At 36.7% G+C, this 16,110-nt stretch overlaps 1 protein-coding gene and 1 long non-coding RNA gene across 2 annotated transcripts; one reads left to right on the top strand and one right to left on the bottom strand.

The window, feature by feature from the left end:
* The first annotated feature begins 646 nt into the window (after positions 1-646).
* On the top strand, positions 647-11,624 carry LOC149663467 (uncharacterized). The gene is made up of 3 exons (XR_016368561.1): positions 647-1,437; positions 1,512-1,691; positions 11,514-11,624. It is a non-coding gene; the product is annotated as an uncharacterized LOC149663467 (long non-coding RNA).
* Positions 11,625-13,464: 1,840 nt separating this feature from the next.
* LOC149663466 (uncharacterized) lies at positions 13,465-14,559 on the bottom strand. Its single transcript, XM_089842218.1, has 2 exons — positions 14,229-14,559; positions 13,465-14,154 (listed from the first exon to the last, which is right to left on the bottom strand). Exons 1-2 carry the CDS (start codon positions 14,452-14,454, stop codon positions 13,586-13,588), a joined length of 795 nt encoding a protein of 264 aa, XP_089698344.1. The 5' UTR covers positions 14,455-14,559; the 3' UTR covers positions 13,465-13,585.
* Between the last annotated feature and the right edge of the window lie 1,551 nt (positions 14,560-16,110).

The following is a 16,110-nucleotide window of genomic DNA, read 5'->3' as shown; positions in this document are numbered from 1 at the left end:
GCAATTGGGGAAATAATTCTCAAACTATATAAAAACAAATTCTCCAACAATAGTAGGATATTAGTTAGTGGGACAAATTAATAAGTTCATATGGCTATTAAATAGTTTAAAAATAAATTTTTTTAAGTGGTATTAGATTGGGTCGGGTACACATTATTGATAAGTTATACAAAGAAAAGGTTATATTAATAAATAATATTTAAGCACAAAATCTTCGCTACAGGGGTTGAAATGAAAACCGTATAATATTAGATTAAATTAATTTAGTTTATAAAATCTCGTGGGCTTTTTTTGGAACGGTTAGAAATTGTTAATGCAAAAAAAATTATAAGCGTCTTAATGTAAAAAAAAATATAGCGCGCTAAAAAGAGAAAAATGGTATTTGCGAAACTGATATTTAGAGAACTCTTCGAATATATTAATTTTAATCAGTATTTATTTAAAATTTGGGTACGAGTGTCTAAATCACAGTTCCAAAAATCTGTTCAATGTTAACTAATAATATGAGTTTGTCTCAATAGTATCACCAGCTTATTAAAGAATAAAATTTAATCACATAGCATTACCAACAGGGGCTACGTTTTTAGCTTATTTTTACATGAAATACCATTGGGGCAAGACAAAACCCTTCTCTAGAAAATTTAAAAATTAATTCAAGAATCATCGCCTTTTTTCGTAACAATAGCATGGCCCTACAATCCTCCTTCCTCTCCTATTCACGGTTATTATAGTCTGGGCAACATCAAAATTTATCTCGAACCATTGTAAACCTTTAACTTGCTCGAGAATTAACAATTTTACCCAATCATAAATTACTTTAAAGGGAATATGAAACTATTAGTATATCTTTGACAGATATGATGCTCCTTTCTGGTACGAATATTGAAATTTTAAGCTTTACCCGGGGTAAATTTGATATGGATTCTTCAATCACGTTAGATCCTTTAATGTGTCTGGACTCTTTCCAAGAGCAAAACAGTGACGTCAGTCAAGTTACTGACGAATCTCTCCCTTTTTCTGATCATTGCATCACTGACCTCGTACCAGCCGTTGTCTTTTCTCACAAAGTTCACATAATGTCCCTCGGCCAACGATTGACCTTTATGAATAATCACCCCTTTAGTTTTAAAAAGCATCTTGCTCAAAGTGACATTTTGATTTTCAAAACTTGATATTTTGGTCGAAATCTTAACTGGACGACCATCTTTGTAATCGCCACGGAGAAGACACAAAAATACGTACTTCCCGCTGGATATCAATACATCACGCTCTTGTATTTTTGGGTTGTTACAAAATACGCATGGCACCTCTGTTAATATCATCCTTTTTTCTAGAGATTTCCAATCAATTTTATCTCGGTTTTCTAGTGGAAGATTGAAAATGTTGCTTTCAACAATATTTTCCGAATTTTGTTCAACTTGACATTTGGGGCATTTGGTAAAGTTTCGCGACTTTGACCAAAAAAGATCTTTTACAACCTTAGAGTAATTGGCTTCCATTTCTTGACTTAGTGTCGTCAAGAGCACCATCAAAAATTCACTGGCGTCTTGTTGAACGTTTTGCGTAAAATGATTTCCGACAGCCATTCTCAGTTCCAACCCTTTACGACTGAAACTTCCTTGAGAACTCTCGATGTCGTTTATCGTGTCATGGAGGCAACGTAAAACTGGTTTTTCAACGAATGATCCATTGTAAGATTTAACCAATTCCCTTAATTCCGGCACTAATAAGAGTAGTTGCAAAACGCTATTGGAATAGCACGTTACTTGATCATCGTTAGCTAAACCTTTCAAGGGAAAACTATCCAAACTCTGTTGGGCTTTCCTTTTCTTCTTCGGTGTTTCTTCACATCTCACTTCCTCGCCTTCTAAGAGGCTTTTAGATAGTGTAGGCGCACTTCTTTTCCCACCTCTACTTTCTTTCGACTCCGTTATTTCCAAAAGAGGCATATCTGGCCTATATTTTTTGCGAAGCCTGTTATATTCCATTATGGCTCGTCCATCCGCCTTAATTTTAGTCGGATCGAACTGTAATAGATGGAGTCCGGCTAAGGACGTCACTCTCGATAAAGCGACGTACGCCTAGGGCTCGGGGTTTTTTGATCGCTTTTTTCGAAAAATACGGTTAACTACAAATAATCGAAAACAATTCAGAAGTTTATTCATTTAAACAAAACAACAATTTTAGCTGTTATTCTTTGAGATTGAATAATCTTAGTAAGAATTTAACCGACAAATTTAATCAATCGGCAAAATTTTCCGAAAAAAATTTATGTTGAATAAAAGATCGTACTCTTTGTTCGGTTAAATTAAAAATATTTTCTATTCTAAAATTCACTTGCTTCGAAGTCTAACTTTTAGCGTAATATTTTATAATTTAAGCTTTGTTAAAAAATATCCAAATCATTTTTTTTGTAGTAGACATTCATCTTAAATTTTGTCACTATTACGTTTTATTAGAATTTTACATGCATACGCTTTTCTCCGTATCAGTTATTTATGATCAGATCGCCAAACTCACTTATTGTTACAATCTTTTCGTTAAAAGCCATAGTTATTACGTTAGTGGACTATATAGCAAAATACTTTCCTCCAAACACCAAAAAAAGTATATCTGTGATATTTTCGCCATAGGGATCTCGCGATACCACCTTAAACTAGTAGCAAAATTACCCAGGTTTTAGTGGGAAAACTGAATTAAGTGTGTAAGAACTTAACGTCTTTGATTACCGGGCTTGAAAACTACTTTTGCACACCGTATCGTCGAAATGGCGATAAAAGCAACAAAAATTAATGTGTAATGCTAGCTTTAATTCGAAAATGGATATCTTCGATTTTTGGTGCGAAACCCATCCATATTAACTTAACATAAACGCCTTAGACTCGAACAAAGAGGGGTGAGTGTATTGTAAAAGGGTCAAGGTAAAAAGGGGAAGTGAAATAATATTTGAGGATCACCAGCATACCTATTTACCTAGACATATAATCATTTCTCTTTATTGATAAACAATTGCAGAAGTTAAAACAAAACACAGACAGACACGTCAGGTACAAAGCCTGTCTCTCAGGAGAAGTAAAAGTCCACTCGTCCCTACCGTATACTATATTTCAGAGAGTCACACTTGAAACATCTTTCCATCATTTACTTCAAAACGACTTCTCTCTTCAGTTTTTATTAACTAACAATATCAATACTCATCCTATATTTACTTTGGAAAGAGTTTCATGGTACAGTGTAGTAAAGTCTCAATTTTTCGCTTTAAGCTAGGTTCCCACTTGACCGAAAATGACGACCGAAAACTTTAGCGCTGCGTCAAAAAATTGAGTTTTACGCAGCCCTTCGACGGCAAGATTTTTTTTGGTTCACACATACGACAGAATTTAGAAAAAAAAGGGCGGTCGACCGGTAGTCACGTGGCACGAGTTGGAATTGGGACTCGGATCCAGAAGAACTTGAGCCTTGGCCTTTGATTTTCCCTTGATGGAATCTTAATTAGGGAGCTTACTTCTACCAAATGAAGGTCAGATATTCAAATCGAATGTCAGAACTTGAACCTTGGCCTTTGATTTTCCCTTGATGATATCTTAATTAATGAGCTTACTTCTACCAAATGAAGGTCAGAGATTCAAATCGAATGTTTATTACATACAAACACGGCATTAGCGACTCACGATCAAATCCGATTAGAGAATTTAGACTCAAAAGTTCATAACATGCAAATGTGGCTATGGCGACAGGCGAGTTGAAAAATTTCGAAGTGGAGATAACAAAAACTCCCCTAATATGACGTCAACAGAAGCTTCATCTCGAAACGAATTTTGATTGGTTATGAAAATAATTTTACGTCGGCCTCTGCGTCAAAAATAGAGCACCAATTCTGTCCGACCGAAAGCTGTTTCGGTCGCGTTCTGCGGAAGATGTTCTACCGCAGAGGTACTTACGCAGTGTTTCCGTCGTGTTTTCGGTCAAGTGGGAAGTTTTCGGTCAAGTGGGAACTAAGCTTTATACAAACTATTAAATGTATCCAGTCTATTTACTTCATTCCCAATCTTCGTTACTGGTCCTTTATAAACTTTCACTACAGATTTTTCGGTTAAGAGATAATTTATAAAATTATATTATATTAATTATTTTTATCTGAAGTTACTTATCATAATTCTAGTTGTATCGTTTTAAGAGATGTTTTTCCTTGAGTATGCCACTTTCGCGAGTGTCTGAAAGACCTTAAAATGGTGTAGTTAGATTGGTGATGACAGTTAATAGAATAGTGGTCAGTACAGTTTTTCAGATATCCGTCAACTGTGAATACGATCCGGAAATTGAGAACCCTTTTGTTCAGATTAGGAAATTGCGAAAGCGATCCCCTGGGGTGTAACAACAGGCAGACAGACACACAAACACACACAAAGATGGAGACGTCGAGAACAGAACGTTTCCAAAACAATCATCACTCGGTGAAGTAAAAAATCAATCCTCTATTTTGCCTTCATATGAGTCCAATATTGTTCGGTAATTGTCCAACGTCGGTTTGATATTGCACAAATATGGGCTAAATTTTAGTCCAATATCGTTTAGTAGTTCAATATGGGCTTGATATTAGAACGATATAGGTTAGAAATTGTCCAATGAGGGTTTGATTTTAGTCCTATATTGGTTAGAAATCTGTCGAATGTGGGCTTGTTTGATGTATGGATAATTTCCTGCTCATTTCTGGGTTATAACTGATCCCTTAATAAATGATTCTGGAACCAATTTTGGATGAGACCCCAAATCTGGCTTATCATTCGACCCTCCCTTTTTGGACACAAGTTACGTTATCCAAAAATAGATGAAAAACTGTGCTGTCTCAGAGTCAGCCGTTTGGATCCATTTATATCCAATTATGGACAACATTTTTTAACAATACTATTTATCGCGTATGTGATTCGGTTTAGCAACCTTATTTTTAATGTTCTCATGTTACCACGCTTTGTGGTACACTTCTCTCGAAGAGAAGTATTATATACTTCTGATAATATTGAAAATCACAATGTTTTTATTGATAGTTCATACCATTATCAGGTTTTTTAATACAATTATTTGTCAATGATTAAATCTTTGCGTTTTTTCGTTAATATAGTCCAAAAAAAATTTAAAAAAGATCAAAGTTTATCTTTATAAAAATACTAATGCCAGTTACTCGTCCAAATACTAATCGATAAAAGAAACCAAAACCACATTTGTATCAAGAAACGTATGGATCATATTTTTTATTCGAAATCGAATAAAACGTATCGCAAAAAACTTTTTCGAGTAAAATTCTTCTGATTATGTTGAAAACTTAAGATTTTCGGAAAAAAATACTTACGATTAATTATTCATCACTCCACGTTTTTCCAAAACATATCAAGACGAAATACTTTTATATAATCTTCGTTTAACAAATTTTGTTATGTTAATTTGTTTGAATAATAGTTAACCGATCCCCGAGCCCTACGTACGCCATGCCCGTTCCAAATAAATTCGGACCCAAATCCATAATGGCGCATTTTAAACTCATGCCTTGGCTTTTGTGTATCGTAATTGCGTATGCCAGGATGACGGGAAACTGGGAGCGCTTAACGTAAATCTTTGTCATGAGCAAAAATTTGACGCTAATTTTCTCAACTAAAAAGTCAGTGTTAGCGTCGTCGTTATTCGGTTCGCGATCTACTCTGAGAAAAATACCAACAACGTTTCCTTGTTCGTCCATCTTGAATCCAGTTACGAAACCCATCGTACCATTTACAACGCCTTTTTCAAAACTGTATTCCTTCTGACCATTATACGGCAGCCAACGCAAAGAATTAACTCGCTCTCCAAACCGCCCGTTTTGGACGGTTCGTTTTTTAGACTTTGAAGTCTCCTCAAAATGTTTTTATTCATTTTTTTGCCATAGTCAGCGAGTCTACCCTGGCAAGGAATGACTTCAACTTTCACGCCGTTTTTTCGCAGCATTTCGCCGTTGAATTTTTCGCACATGGCTAATTTAGGCATCAAACAAATTGGGTGAAACCCTTCATTGGACAGTTTAATGAAAAGGTCCATAGCCACCTCGATGTTTTTTCCTCGAGCAACCAATCTACTTTCTAAGGTTGCAACATCAGCTCTAGAAATATTTCCAATTCTAACTCTGCTTAAAATGTCGCTGTGACTTTGGTCGTTGGCTTGTCTAACATTTTGCGTTAGTTCATCGTATTTAAAAAACTTCCAAAGATCACTTCCTCCGATGCAATTGAATCTAAGTCTGGCTTCTTCGGAAGTGATTTTGACGAACGCGGGATTTCCTTGAACCGGAGGCAATTGGAAAAAGTCTCCCAAAACAAAGATAAATACAACTCCACCAAATGGTTGGTTCATTTCCCAAAATTCGTTCAGCCTCAAGTGAACGTGAGTCAGTAACACCGACGAGACCATGGAAATTTCATCAATAATTAACAGTTTTAAATTTCCCAAAGTTTCTTTCATAATGCTCATATTGTCCGAACTTAGGGAATGGTATTCGGCAATACGCCCATGATCTACCGGCAACATTAGTAATCTGTGTAACGTTACGCCATTAACATTCAACGCTGCCAAACCCGTTGGCGCGGCAATTGCCACGCTAGAAGGATTTTGAAAACGTCGCCTTACTGCGTTGGCGAGAGTGTCGATAAGAAACGATTTGCCAGTGCCACCAGGTCCCGACACAAAAAGGCACTTGTTTCCAGATTTTTCTCCCTCTTGGGAGAAGTGATCCATGATGTGATCATATATTCGCCTTTGATCCGAGTTTAATAACGCCACATTGTCATCATCAGTCTCGAAATTGATTTCCATGGCAGCTTCCACATCAGCCATCGCGTGTTCAGTTTCGATAACAATTTCTTTCCCTTGTAGGGCATTTTCATCGTCCTCACTTTCAGTCTCCGAGACTATGGTTTCTGGCTCTTTCGCCTTTTTAGAAGCCTTCCGTTTCTTTTCAACTTCTTTGGAAACCGACAGCTTCTCGTGATATTCTCTCATGTCTTTTAACACCGAAAGCGAGTTTTCGAAAGCATCCGCGTATGTTTCAAAATCGCCCAATAGCTCAGTTTCGTCACGCCACGGTTTGAAGAGGATCAGTAGAGCGTGACAATACTGTTCTTTCTCCTCTATCGGGTCGTGAATAAAGTGCTCTATTATGTACGGCTTAATTCTCTTTCTCATGAAACCCAGATTGTTTTTCAACTGGATTACATTCGCATTTTTCTCGACACCCTCAGAGCGCATCGCATAATCGTAAAACTGACCAAATTCCCTCAAACTTAGATTTTCCAAGCTGTCAGGACGATTCGGATATTTGTCGTCGACGAACCCTTTTTGGCAAGTGTCCTTGCTTTCGGGGTCAGTTTCCCTCAAACGAGCGAGTTCCTTGAAACCTTTCAAAATTCTCGATCGGTTTTCTTTCAAGTTAGTGTTTATAAATTTAGTGCTGTCAGACTTGTTGTAAAGGTCTTGGCCCAGCATCATATCGAGAGCTTCATAAATTCCTATTTGCTTGCACGTCAAAGATTTCAATCTATAGGCAAATAATTTTTTGGACAAACTTTCGTTGCCTAACTCGGCAAAAGTTTGGTCCATGTCAGCCCGGTCTCCCTTTGTCACGTAAGCCGTGACATAGTTTGCCACTATTTCCGATTTGTCAGCGACAAATTGCAAATCCATGTTGGCTTTGGAAGCCAAAAGTAGCGTGGGATTGTAATCATTGATTAAAACTTCGTGCTGTTTTCTCGGCAAGTCGTACAGTCGTTTCTGCACCTTTTTCATTTTACGGTGACGAGTAACTGATCTAACAGAATTCATAGTAGCAATGTTTGTTACGTTTCGAGGGAAACCGTAACGACACACTTTCAATCCTTTTTTAGAATTTTTCACCTTCTTATAACAACTGGAGGTGCATTTGTGAAATTGAAATTTTTTTACCAGCCGGTGCAATTCTGGACTTACCGATGCGCTTGGCATCGAACACGTGACGTGTTTTTGCACGTAATCCAAAATAGTCTCGGCCGAAGAAGTTCCAATCTTTGGAGCGTCCTTGGCCCACAAAAGCATGTGATAGTGAGGTAAACCACGAGATTGGTATTCAACCCGCCAAAAATGATGTTCCATCATGCCAAGAACTGGATTCTGCTTACACAAGACAAAGTTGTTTAGCAGCGACCTCACTTTGTTGTGAAAGTGCAAATTTACGCTAAGCGGATCCAAATTCAACAATTCAGCCACCGTCATCGACTCTACTCCTGGAACGTCTGAATTCACTTTTCTCAAGTGATCGTGCAGTTCCATATCATCGTACTCGGCCGGATTAAAAGTTAAAAGCCAGGTGGGAGGACCAAATTCCCGAATCATCGCTAAAACGTTTCTAAGAACTTTATACCAGTAGTCCTTAGTTCCTCGAATATGACCCAAGAAAGTAGCTAAATTACTCGAATATGACCCAAGAAAGTAGCTAAATTACTCTCAAGTTCTTTATCGCCAGATTCAACGCGACTGAGCAAATTTTCAACCCCAATAGGCATGGGTTTTTTTACACGAAGAACGTAGTTCAAACTGCTAGAAATCGCTTTCATTTCGCATTCTTGATAAGAATGGAACAGATAGGCGTAATCTCGTCTAAAAATTGGACTCTTGTTCAAAAGACGGGATAAACGATACTCAGTTTCCGTTATTTTCCCAAATGGTCTATCATCGTGCTTGCCAAAGCGACCCTTGGGGAACAAATGAACAAAGCTCATGTATTCCAAGTTTTTGTCCCAAGTGCTAACTGGCTCGGCTTCGACGCGCTTCATTTGGTAAGCGCCAAGTAAATCTTTCGGTGGTTGAACGTTCACTGGATGAATAGAGTAATGATCGTACAGATCATTGGCTTCACCCTCAGATAGTTTTCGCAACAAAGCCTCGGGCTGTGTTAAAATTTTGTAGGCGTCGCCGGGGGCAAGCCTAGACTGATTTTCATCCTGCTCCTGTATGTTCGAAGCGTTTTGGTCACCTTGGACGTCGTGACTACTATCCGCTGGCCCTTCTGTTTGAAGCGCAGCGGAAGCGCGTGTCAACGCATCAAATCCATCATTAATTAACGCAAGTGGATCTGTTAGGCTCAGTAATTCTTCGGGAGTCAATGAATTTCCATTTCCATCAATTTCTTGCGTGCCACAAATATATTCCTCATTCATTGTCGAAATATCAATGTCTTTGTAAAAAGGGTTTATCTTTTTCAGCACACTGAATGCTTTCAACACTTTTTCGAGGCAAACAACCTGCTGCCAAACCTTTTTGTCCGCAGTGGTAACGCCGTTTACCAAGATATGCAGTTCGTGATTTTTCGGCAACGTCTTGGGAATCATCTTCAAATTTTTTTCCACTGGAATTGGAAGATAAATTACTCTTCCCTTTAAAGCTTTAACCGTACCAAACTTCACGTTGGAATTGGTTTTAGTGCCTAACCGCACCACAGTGTGGAAGGCCTTCACAAGTTGAATTAAAACTTTCTCGAACATGTTTAAATTGGTGACATCTGGCGGAGGATTGTCAACTGCCAAGTTGTTCAGGAAACATCTAATGGGAACTTTACCCTTTCCCAAATCCGTAGCGCAGTAACGACATAGAAGCATGTCCGCTTCTCTAGCGTCCGAATTATTCATTATCCAGCCAGCTCTTAAAATCAGATAGGCCTCGTTCTCAAAAACAGCACTGTTTACCAATTTTTCTACTGCTCTTAAATCAGATTTTTTCAATAATCTTAAACAGCAGTCGCAGGGCGTGTCGTGAAACTCGTTGGTGTTTAGCATTGCCCGAGCGAATTGATTCTCGTATAGACTCAAGATTTCACTTTCATCGAGACTCGGCCGAGGAGCGTTAACGCTTCCTTCAGGAGCATCGTTTTGTTCCTTATTTAAATTTTTCCCACGTGTAGCAAGGGTTTTCCTTAATTCCGCCATGACATTCGTCACAGACTCGTAATCACCACTTTCAATTTCAGTTGAGATTTTAGTTAACGCGTTGAGTAACGCTTTGATGTGATAAATATTATTCAGAATATTTCTAATTCCCGAATAGTGAGGACCCAGTTCAGCGAAAGCACGCAAATAACTTTGGCACTCTTCGCTATCAGCGCAGTAAGCAGTGTGTCCTAGGAACGGAACTATTCTCACCACTATTTCGTCTCCATCTGGTGGTATAGACACGTTTGATTTTTTGCAAAATTCTTTTCTTAATTCGCAAAGGTCCAAATCAGAGTCAAAAATTTTAGTCAAAGATTTTTCATTCGCATTTGCAACTGCGTTTACGAAAGCTAGTACTTTTGCAATGGCTCGAGTTCGAACATTACAAATATCACTGCATTCCCAATATACAGTTTTGTTTTTGGTTTCAATAAACCCACCTTCATTGATCACAAAATTTGCTTTTGGATTCTTCTCTTCAGTTTCAACAATGTTGAAAAGATTCGTAACATCTCCCGATTCATTAACTTGTAAAACTAGTTCAACATTACTAGTTGCGTTATTGTTTTTCATGTCAACGATATTTCCCATTTCGTCAACAAACAATTCTTTAGTCGAACTGGTAGCACGGTCTCTCAGAACTTTTTGTACACGACCATCAGAATCCAATTGAAAAATTTTGCCGTAATGTGACTCATCGTCATTTTTCAATATTTTACCATTATTTCCAATCGGATAATAGGTAGTTTCATGGAAATAGGCCTCTTCATGCTACTGTGAAGCCTTTTCCCACCCACAACTTCCGTCAAATTGTCACAAGTGACTGACCCAATTTCTTTGATTTTTTTGACAAAATCCTTAAATTTACTAACAATTCTCGTTACTTGGGCGTGGTAAGCTGAATATAATTGCCTTTTGAAATGCAATATTCTACCAGCTAGCACTTGGCATTTTAGCTTGTGAGAGATAGACTTCGTGCGTTGTTTTTTAGTCTCACCGTTGAAAGACTCTGACGCCACCAGTCTTTCAGTTAGACGTTTGACCAGAAACCTTTTATAGCTTTCAGCTATAATTTTTTTGTTTTTCGTTTTGAAAATTCCCGCATTGAGAAGCTTTTTCGCAAAACCAAACTTATCTTGTTTAGTGGGTTTCATATATTTTTTTTTTATTTTTTGATTGGGAACCCACATTAGTAGTGCCACCACGTGGTTTAGTCCAATTTGTTTTTTTCGCAATACCAAGGCCAGATTTACGAGCAACTTGAGTATTTGCGTTTTTTTCCTTGAAGTACTCCTTGTTTTTCAGGTAGTACTTTTTAAAGTGAAGCTGATTATTTTGCTTCTTTTGCAAAGCTTTCCTCTCAGTTTCCAATTTCAACTTAGCTTCTGTTCTAATTTTTCGCATTAGAAGGATATTTTTTTTCCGCTTAGCTTGTTCTCGAGTAACCATTTTAAATAGTCAAGAATGGCTGTCACAATAATGTATTTAATAATATATTGCAACGGGTTTTGCGAATATGTTTGTTACACCCAGCAGTTCACAAGGAACTTTTTAAGAACTCTTTGAATTGGCAAAGGTACACACAGAACCCTTTAAATTTGCAAAGGTACACAAAGAAACCCTTGAATTTGCAAAGGTACACAAAGAAACCCTTGAATTTGCAAAGGTACACAAAGAAACCCTTGAATTTGCAAAGGTACACAAAGAAACCCTTGAATTTGCAAAGGTACACAAAGAAACCCTTGAATTTGCAAAGGTACACAAAGAAGAACCCTTTGAATTTGCAAAGGTACACAAAGAAACCCTAGAATTTGCAAAGGTACACAAAGAAGAACCCTTTGAAATTGCAAAGGTACACAAAGAACCCTTTGCAAAACACTCAGATTTCAATAATGAAGGTAATAATGAAATGTGAGTAATAAAAAATAGGCTTATCATTAACTTTAACAAAAGGAAAATTGGAAAGAAAAAAATAATTTGAAGTAATAGATATAATTAAATACAGGTTTTTAATAGAGGAATACGAACCTTAAGCCTGGCTTCGGAAAGTTGCCGCCAAAAGTGAACTTTGAAGAGGGCAAGGTTCGTAAGGGCACAGCCCACTCGATCACGCTAGTCCGTACAGCTTGCGTGATCGAGTGGGGTGTGGTAAGGGCAAAAAGCCGAAAAAAAAGTGAACTTTAAAGAGGGGGAAGGGGCCAGACTTAGAAATAGCACACGTCCACTGGTCCAAAACCAGTTTATTAATTGCTTGGACTAGTTTTTTAATTCAAAAAGTGGGGGTTACTGGTCCTCGGGACCAGTTTATTAATTGCAAATCTATAGGAGAACAAAGGCTGGGACCACTCCGGAGACCAGTTTATTATTTAGGACACTAGGGGGTCACTGGTCCCAAGGACTAGTTTAAAAATTATCCTTATTTCTAAGTCTGGAAGGGGCCCTATTAAAAATCAAAATGGCGGCTATATATGTAAGGAAGTTTTACTAGTTAAACCTTGGTTAAACCTATCACATAAGGGTAGTTTTTAGGTTTTAACGGGCCAAATTATTTATATCATGGAATTGAACGTTGGTGAACAAACGTTTATTCTCCTTTTGGAGAAAATTTTGGAGTATATAGAGTTTGTAGAAAGTGGCAGAAAGAGATGTTAGTGGAAAGAGCCCAAGTCTTAAAGTATAAGTATGCAGTCATGATAAAAGGGAAGAAAACGGTTTAAAAATTAAAGCAATTTGCTTGAAAACAATGACATGTTGTTTGAATATTTTTGGAAATTTCAAAACATGCTCCTGCAAATCTGTGTTTTATGTCAGGATTGGTTATAAACCCAGATTTCCCATTCATGGGGGCTTCACCTGATAACAAAATTTCTTGCGAATGCTGCGGTCTTGGATTATTAGAAATCAAATGCCCTTATTCAGTAAGAGAAATAAAAATAGAAGAGTATGCAACTACGAAATCTTCATGCTTGGAATATTGTTAACAAACGAAGAAGTATAAACTGTCCTCTAGTTACGCTTACTATTATCAAGCACAAACCCAAATGATGATCCGTGATAGAAGTTATTGTGATTTTTGTCATTTGGACACTGAATGAAGTCAAAATTGAAAGAATTTTACCTGACTCTGAACTTTGGAAAGAAATAATTCAAAAATGTACAAAATTTTTTTACAAGAGCATATTATTAGAATTGGTTTGTAAGCATTTTAGAAAAAATGTTTTCTGTAATGGCATTAGAGAAATTCCAGTGAACTAACTCTCTAGCCACAATTATAAAAATCTGGTCAATAAAAAGTATTGTTATTGTGGTAAAAGGGAAGAGGGGAGAATGATAGCTTGTGATAACGAGAACTGTGATAGAAATAGTTTCATAATAACTTTCATTACATATCTTTAAAAATTACAAAGGTCCCAAGTACAAAATATTGGTATTGTCCAGACTATTCTAAAAACCAACCCAAAACACGAGGTAGAGGTAGACTAGGAAAGAAAAAGTGATAAAACTTAATTAGTGATATTTTTTATTCCTTCCACCTTAATTGCGCAATAAAAAATTTAAAATTTGCAAAAATATACTATGAACATCGTAAATCTAATCAAATGGTACTACAGAATTGATGGAAGGCAAGTATAATAAACGGTCCTCGTTTCATTTGATTGAATGAATTCTTCATCCATTCTGTATTTTTTGAAGTCTTCATAAAAATTTATATCTTCTATGGTTAGATCAGTTTGAATTTCGGCAGTTTTGTATGTATTATTGCTTTTCTGACTCGATGCCTCCACCATTTCAACATTAGCTTGAACAGATGCATTTAAAAAAAGTGGTACGCATTGACAAGCAACTTCAGCTCTTCCAGAATCTTCAATACTGTCTTCAAGAATGCTTATTTCCATAATCATAGAATCATCTAGACTGTCTACCGTTAACACAGACTCATCTTGACTATCTTCCGTTAACACAGAAACGAAGAGATCATTTCCCAATGATGACATTGACATCGCATTTTCACTTTGTGATTCCAATTCTCTCTTCTTCTTAGAACGCTCTAAAGACCGATTATGTAAATCTAGTCTAGATTTTGGAGATCTTAAGCTTTGCACACTTCTATATCCCAGGAATAGTGATGGAACCCAATCAGGGTGTGTCTCATCTTCCAAACTTGATGGTTTTCCTAAATTAAAATACATTGTATTAATGAAAAAATTTTAAAACTTGTACCATTTCTTTAATTTTAGTATTTCTTACCTGAAATAAAATGACGACTACATATTCTATGCCATTTCTGTATTAGATCAAAAGTTGAAAAAAGTTTTTCAAGATGAAGGGCGTTAACCCAAGCCTGCCTTCTTTTACGCGAAAGTTCTTCAATATATGGCCCATATTTCTTATTTACACCAGGAAAAGAGTAAAACGAAATCCCCTTATCTTTTTCCGTGCGACTTTTACATTTAAAAACCGAACAATAAACCATTTTTAACTAAAATATTAATTAAAATTGCTAAGCCTGTGCCGCTCTATGAGGATTTTAAAGGAAAACTCATTTGTCGTCTGCTACGTCAGACTCACTAAGAATCTGGCAGCCCGAAACCGGGAACAGGGTGGGAAATAGCACACTTCCTCTGGTCCTAAACCAGTTTATTAATTGCTTGGACTAGTTTTTTAATTCAAGAAGTGGGGGTTACTGGTCCTTAGGACCAGTTTATTAATTGTAAATCTATAGGAGAACAAAGGCTGGGACCAGTCCGGATACCAGTTAATTATTTCGGGGACTAGGGGGTCACTGGTCCCAAGGACTAGTTTAAAAAATATCCTTATTTCCCAGACTGACCGGGAAGGAAACTATGTATTGCAAACCAGCAAAAACAATTTTGATTGGTCGGTTACGAAAGTTCTAAAGACCACTACTTATAGCGTTTTCCTTTGGGTCCTCGCGGAGCGCTCCCATGGAGGAATAAAACTAGGAGATCCTATTCTTCAAAAACAGTCTTTAACGAAGCTGGAAACTACTACTACCATTTTTATTGCTCCTTGGGAGCGCTCCGCGAGGACCCAAAGGAAAACGCTATAACATAGCTAGCGCTGAAGACGAATTATTGGGGGCAGCACTGTAGAGCGGCTTTTTTTAAAAAAATTCATTTCAAAATCATAACTGCCAAAAAGGTTCAGCTAACCACATCTGAAGTAAGTTCCATGCTAAAAATTTTTAATTTTTAAATTTTAATATATAGTTTTTAAGCTAAAAATATTGTTAAGAACTTGAATGTTTAATATCATAATCTAGTTTAACAATTTACTGGAGCAGATAATCAATAATTAATTTTTTGTTAGAAAATGTCGAATATGACTTTTAGTGGATCTATGGGGGCGGAGGTGGACGCAGAGGTAGAGGGGGACGGCGCACTCAAAATAATAAACCTTATTGGCGTGGTAAGCCGCGCACGTGTTATAATTGCAAAAAACCAGGGCATTTTATCCGTGATTGCCCAGAAAAAAAAGGTAACACAATTTTTCTTTATTTAAATATGTTTTGATATCCTATTTGAAACATTCTGTATTTTTTAGACGGAATTGAACAAACACAAGGTGACCTTGGAACTTGGAACTTTGGCAACTGATGTTGCCAATATATCTTTGGATGTGGCTCTACCCACAAATGGAGCGGTTACGGCTGAAAATGAAGCAGTTACGGCTGAAAATGAAGCGGCTACGGCTGGCATGGAAGTGGCTACAGCTGGAAAGGAAGGGTCTTCCGCCGGGAAGGAAGGGGCTTTGGCCATTAAGGGCACAAATCTCTAAAAACTTTTAATCTTTGACTTAAAAAAAAACATTTAGAATGTTTTATTTTGGTCAACCAAAAAATATCTAAAAATATATTTAAAATGCAATAAAACAAAAAAAAAATTAAAATGTAAAAAACTACAAAACAATTTTAAATGTAATTAAAACAATTATTTAAAATGTATTAAACGAAAAATATATAAAATGTATTAAACCAAATATATATAAATTTTATTAAACCCAAAATGTAATAAACAAGAAAATATCAATATAAACTAAAAATATTTAAAATGTATTAAGCAAAAAAATATAAATATAATAACCAAAAACATTTAAAATGTTTGAACAA

The sequence above is a fragment of the Phalangium opilio genome, unplaced genomic scaffold, assembly GCF_054372755.1.
Source record: "Phalangium opilio isolate 3A_F unplaced genomic scaffold, DU_Popi_V2 ptg000062l_1, whole genome shotgun sequence".
Lineage (NCBI taxonomy): Eukaryota > Metazoa > Arthropoda > Arachnida > Opiliones > Phalangiidae > Phalangium > Phalangium opilio.
The sequence above is the reverse complement of the archived record's forward strand: the minus strand, read 5'-3'. Positions and strand labels throughout refer to the sequence as shown.

Excerpts from the sequence above, each read along its gene's own strand:
- LOC149663466 (XM_089842218.1), bottom strand. The coding sequence starts at position 14,454 with ATGGTTTATTGTTCGGTTTTTAAATGTAAAAGTCGCACGGAAAAAGAT. Across the intron at positions 14,155-14,228 it reads TAGTCGTCATTTTATTTCAG|GAAAACCATCAAGTTTGGAA; the intron begins GTAAGAAATACT and ends ATTTTAATTTAG.